The sequence below is a fragment of the Taudactylus pleione genome, unplaced genomic scaffold (genome assembly GCF_031769625.1).
Source record: "Taudactylus pleione unplaced genomic scaffold, aTauple2 ptg000305l, whole genome shotgun sequence".
Classification (NCBI taxonomy): domain Eukaryota; kingdom Metazoa; phylum Chordata; class Amphibia; order Anura; family Myobatrachidae; genus Taudactylus; species Taudactylus pleione.
This window is the reverse complement of record NW_028284706.1, coordinates 8801280-8807279: the sequence shown is the minus strand read 5'-3', so window position 1 is coordinate 8807279 and position 6000 is coordinate 8801280. Positions and strand designations below refer to the sequence as shown.

Here is a 6000-nt window from a genome sequence, read left to right as displayed (position 1 = left end):
TAATTCTATACTATTAGAATAATTGCCTCTTAACTCCAAGCAGGCTATCAAATAAACTCAGAAGACATACAATGCATCATGTTCATATTCATCATCCCTACCGGGACTTAAATTCAATCCATTTACGAAATATTAAATCAGATAATTTAATGAAAAAGGGGGCATGTACCCGCTCTTACTGACATAAATTTTGTCATCACAGTTTGATATCACATAAAATCTTGTATAATAGTTGGCGTGGAAATTTCGCAGCACCATATCCAATCAGTCAACTCAATATTAATTTTCAAAATGAAAACATAGTAAATTGTGGCACCCCTCAAATGACTGGGAATATAGAAGTGTATACAATTTCAGGTACATAAAATTAAGTAGAATAATAATATTTAAAATATTATTTAAAATAAATTCATGTGTAGACTGTATATTTACATGCACTGGGATCTGCTTTTTCCAGTCTTGCAGAGCATCAGACTGGAAATAAGAGTCCCGTGCAAGGGCTCAGAGAAGAAACAAAAGACCTGTTTCTGCTGTCAGCAGTGGACTATGGACTAAATCCTGTTTCGAGGCATTGCAGGACAAGAACCCCAATCGCAGCTGATGAGAGAACAGGGATGAGATGAGTAGCAAGAAATTCCCAGTGAGACAATAATCAATAGTACAGGGGTCCTCTGTGCATAGAGGGGTACCCCACAATTGGTGCTAAAATCCATACACAGATAATTTTACCACTAAGCATCAGAGGTTTAAACTGTTGATGTGCCGGGTTGATATGACACCCTCTTTCTATGTTTCCATATATATATATATACATATATATACAGTCCAAAGAGAGTCTGCACTCACATCTACATGATTGTCAACTTTATGGGGTGCTCCCCTTGAATAAAAAAAAATAAATTCTTTGGTCCAGAATAATACAATCCAAAAAATAAAAGGGGCACTCACCAGAGCATTTCCAATAGAAAAAACAACTTTTTATTTCTTACATATATCAGTCCGGTCGACGTTTCGGTCATTCCTGACCTTTATCAAGACCAACAGCATAATAGCAATGGTACAGCTAACGACATATGTCACCAAACAGCATCACAGATCCTCTTACCTGTGTCCCCTTAAATAGCCCGCTTTTCCCGCAAATCGCCATGCTGGACACCGCCGGACCGGAAGTGCCGTGTGTTCCACCCTGTGGAACGCAAAGGCCATCCCCCGGAAATGACCAAACATCCGGTCATCAAATCGCAAACAGCTATGAATTCAGTCGGGGGGCCCTGTATGGGTTTGGCTTGTAACGCTTTTCTCACTGCCATAATGCCTTGATCATGTGGAATTATGGTATATAAAGATGAGACATCAAGCGACACCAGGAGGGCATCAGCAGGTAAGTCCGAAATATCCCGAATTTTATTCAGAAAATCCCCCGTATCCTTCACATAACTGGGGATAGTTACCACTATTTCTTGTAGGTAACTATCAATCAGTTGAGCAAGTGGCTGAAGGAGTGAACCCCTAGCCGACTGACTGGTGGTGTCAGTGTGTGACGTGAGTTATGTGCCGGCTGTTGATCACCCCGTCTATGGGCTTAGCCGTTTGCGATTTGATGACCGGATGTTTGGTCACTTCCGGGGGATGGGCTTTGCGTTCCACAGGGTGGAACGCACGGCACTTCCGGTCCGGCGGTGTCCAGCATGGCGATTTGCGGGAAAAGCGGGCTATTTAAGGGGACACAGGTAAGAGGATCTGTGATGCGGTTTGGTGACATATGCCGTTAGCTGTACCATTGCTATTATGCTGTTGGTCTTGATAAAGGTCAGGAATGACCGAAACGTCGACCGGACTGATATATGTAAGAAATAAAAAGTAGTTTTTTCTATTGGAAACACTCTGGTGAGTGCCCCTTTTATTTTTTGGATTACATATAATATACATATATATATATACAAATATATTCAATGAAAAAAACATTACGATTCGCACATAAACCAATGTTTGCGCATGTGCAATAGTGACCCATGGCTGGTCTTGATGTTAAATAGCTGAATTCAGCTGCAATTTAACATCGAATGGCCATTGCTTCCACACCATTCAATGGCAGCTACCATCAAAAGAAAACATTGATGGTGTTAAACATTTGAGCATCGATGTCTATTACTAGGGGTGTTTCCCTTTGTTCATTTGCAGACTCAAAATACAGTACAGATATAAGCGAAAAGTGGATGGAGATTGAGGTTTTTGAAGGAAGGCACTGGTCACACCCCAGGAGACAGATCACTGCCCACAACATTGGTCACTACCCACTCATCACTAGTCACACCCCCATGGCACTGGTCACACCCTCTGTGGTGACATTTAATAGGCCCTTCATAAAATTCAGCTCCAGTTCCATGTAGACCTTAATCTGGCACTGACTGTAGAGAGAGTTAAGGTCTTATGGTTGTTGATTATGTCTTTAGTACAAGAGTTTCAAACAGCTGCTAGGGTTTTTCGAAAGTTTTGTTTTGGAAGAACTATGTGACCTTAGTAAATTTGTGCTAATTATGTAACCTTGCCCTGCTGCAGCCTACGTATGGTGTAAAATCATTTTCCAGGAAGCCTGCCATGTTTCTTCTATGCCAGGATCAACTTAGTCTGCTTCCAGCTCACCCATGCTTGTATTATGACACTTGTTATAATGCCTTATGCTCAGTATGATGCATATGCTCATAATAGGTCCACTGCTTTGCCTGTTGTTCTTCTACATCTATATGTAATATGCTCTCCTTCTCACCTTACATTACCTTATAAATGTACAATATTATATTTAAAATATATATATATTATATAATTTAAAGCAGATATTACAATAATTATATAACATTAACATTTTAAGAAACATTGTAGACCACACATGTCCAAGTAGTATAATCCAAAGAGGTTTCAATGTATTCCAGCCAAGATGACATACGATGCATTGTGCCCTATAACATATGTAAAGCTAAGAATAACTGCTGCTTCTATGCTGAATCATAGAATTCAAGATTTCATTTGATTGAAAATGAATGTGAAAATAAAAAAATAAAATGAAATACTAAACACGTCCAAACTAACACCAATTATCAACAATGATGGATACACTCTGTATGTCAGGCAAATCTATACTATTGACTCACTCATGTACAGATGCTGCTCAGATAGAAAGGATATATCCCAGTAAAGTTATTATTATTCCACTTTTCTTCGTTCATTGAGCATAAATTGGATATTTCCTTTTCAAATTAAGTGAATGAATAATAATTAGTGAGATAAATGTGAGCTATTAGAAGAAAGTGCAATCACAGTACACAATAAATATACATAATAAAGTGGTAATAGTCAAGGTCAAAAAGTGTTTATTGGTTAAATATGGGACAGTCACAGAACAATGCATAGAGATAAATAATACATGCATAATAAGGTAGCAAGAATCATGGTACAAATAATAAAAATTGCAAATGGTTATATGTCAGTAAACAAGACATACTCACTGTTCATATAGCATTACTGTATTCAGTATGATGTAACAGGCCCTTTTTGTTTTCAATTTGGACAATGCTAATTGACAAGCACAGCAGACACTGCACTGTACATACACATATGGGCATCGTTTAGCTAGATGCATACAGTAGGTTCTGTGTTGAGTTTGTTGTGTGTCTGATGTACGTAGTGCATACTGTATGTTACTAAGCTGGGCGCATCTTCATTTGTGTCCAGATCAACCTGTATGTGCAAGTAGGATTTCTTCACAAGTAATTGTTTTGTGGGTCATTTTGCCACATATCTGTCCAAGTCAGCATAAGGCCCATGGTCTCTGATCACACGTATACCTGCTATATTCTCAGTACTCATGTAGTTTACCAATAAATGAAGCAGACAAATATATTTACTGTATACTACAAATACACTTATTGTATACAATGATGGATAAAAACATATAGAACTAGTGTCTCTGATTTGTGTAATACAGAAAGGAGAAGAAAGTGGGAAGGCTGACAGGAAAGCTCTGGGTATATGACACAACAGAAGGTATCCTGTTATGTTCACAATTTCCTCACAGTGCTATTATACATATACCTCTATTCAAGTGCAGAAGAAAAATAAGTTAATTTCAATCCCTTTAGAATGAAGTCTTACATAAAAGTGATACCCATGATGTACTCCATCTATAGCCATCTCTGCAGACTGGATTGCATCTGTCTTGTTAGAAGAGCTTATTGGTCAAAAATGTGAGCAGAGAAGCAGCCAGCACAGCCCATGATGCAGCTAAAGAGAGAGAGAGAGATACAGGGAGGTTATATTGTATCCAGACAATCAGGGCCATTAGCAGGGGTGTGCGAGCGGTGCCCTCACCTAGTGCTCAGGGCCGTGGGAGCAGCATCGTCACTGTCATAGGGCACATGCACTTTACTTTCAGAATGTCTGGAATGGCTCCCTGCAGCCTCTAGCCCTCTATCACTACCTCTATCTTAATAATAATAATAATAATAATATTACCAGTTATTTATATAGCGCACATATATTCTGCAGTGCTTTACTTAAAGGGGCTATCTCCTTATCAGTTATTTATATAGCGCACATACATTCAGCAGTGCTTTACTTAAAGGGGCTATCTCCTTCTACAACAATCTTTGAATAGGTGACCAACGTGATGGAGTAGGCTTCCTTCTGTCTGCTGGCTGAACTTTGTGTGGTAATCCTTCTATAACCATGCCTCATGTTATCCTTGTCTGAAGTTCATATACAGTAGTCCTTTTATTCTGTACTATCTACCTCCAAATTGCTGTCATCTATAAGCCCTCCATTCCATTGTTTCAGAACTCTGCTGCCTGCATTTCTCATTTTCTCTTCACTGATGTACCCACTCTCTATGGTATTTTAACATCCACATCAGCAACTCTACTTACACTGCTGCCTACAGTATAGTGTAAACTAAGTTTTTTTGAGTTGCTATAATCTCACACACATTATAATTGACTTTTTCTGGACCTTATATCCTCCCATCTCTGCCATTTCCAGCTTCTCCAACTCACCATTCCAGTTATATGACACCACCACCTTTCCTTATATCTCATTTGGCCTCCTACACCCATATGTGTGCACACACAATGACACCTAAATAGCATTGACCCAATTATCTTCTCTGCCTTGCATTAATAGCTCCACACTACCCTTTCCTGCTGCAGTCTTTTTTTTTACAAGACCACATTTTTTGCAGCCATAAACAAGGCAGCTCCAGCCACCATATATGCTCTCTAAAGTCACAAATTTCGGCCTTGGCACCCCAAACAGACTCACCACCTGCAAAAGTGTCCTCACATTAATAAGTACCTATGGAAAAAATGTTTGCTCCAAAGTAAGGTTTCTTCATTCCAAATTTAGTCTGTCTCCTTTACTGTATATATCATCATCTCTCACCAAGCAAATCTACTTTGAATCCCTAATATGCAGACCCACATATTTTTCAAAAGCAAAATCGAGATCATCTGTCAAGAAATTTCCTTTTGCCAGATCACTTACACCCAATAACCCTACAAACGTTATCCACCACTTAACACCCACCCTTAGTACTTTCTCTCCATTTATGAGGTCTTTATAATCCTCTTTTCCTCTTCCCACACAATCTAACCTCTTGACCACATGTCCTCCTAACTTTTCAGCTTCCACCCTCTCAATGTTTCACTACACCTAACTCACCTCTTCAAACTATCCCTCTATACCACTGGTTCCCAAACTTTGTCCTCAGGACCCCAAACAGTGCCTGTTTTCCAAGTCTCCTCACAGAATCACAAGTTAAATAATTAGCTCCATCTGTGGATCTTTTAAAATGTGTCAGTAAGTAATAAATACACCTGTGCATCTGCTGGGTCACCTGGAAAACATAACCTGTGTGGGGTCCTTAGGACCGAGTTTGAGAACCACTGATCTAAAATAAAAGACAAATGGTACATGGTAAATAACCCTACCAGTTATTGTTTTCTGTATTAA

At 39.1% G+C, this 6000-nt stretch overlaps 1 protein-coding gene across 1 annotated transcript in view; it reads right to left on the bottom strand.

The window, feature by feature from the left end:
* Positions 1-3345: 3345 nt before the first annotated feature.
* The window catches only part of LOC148511557 (uromodulin-like), a 58506-nt gene continuing 55851 nt past the window's right edge, over positions 3346-6000 (bottom strand). The window contains exon 11 of the mRNA XM_088442102.1: positions 3346-4278. Coding sequence (XP_088298228.1) covers positions 4217-4278 — 62 coding nt within the window. The 3' untranslated portion in view covers positions 3346-4216. The remainder of the gene's footprint in view (positions 4279-6000) is intronic.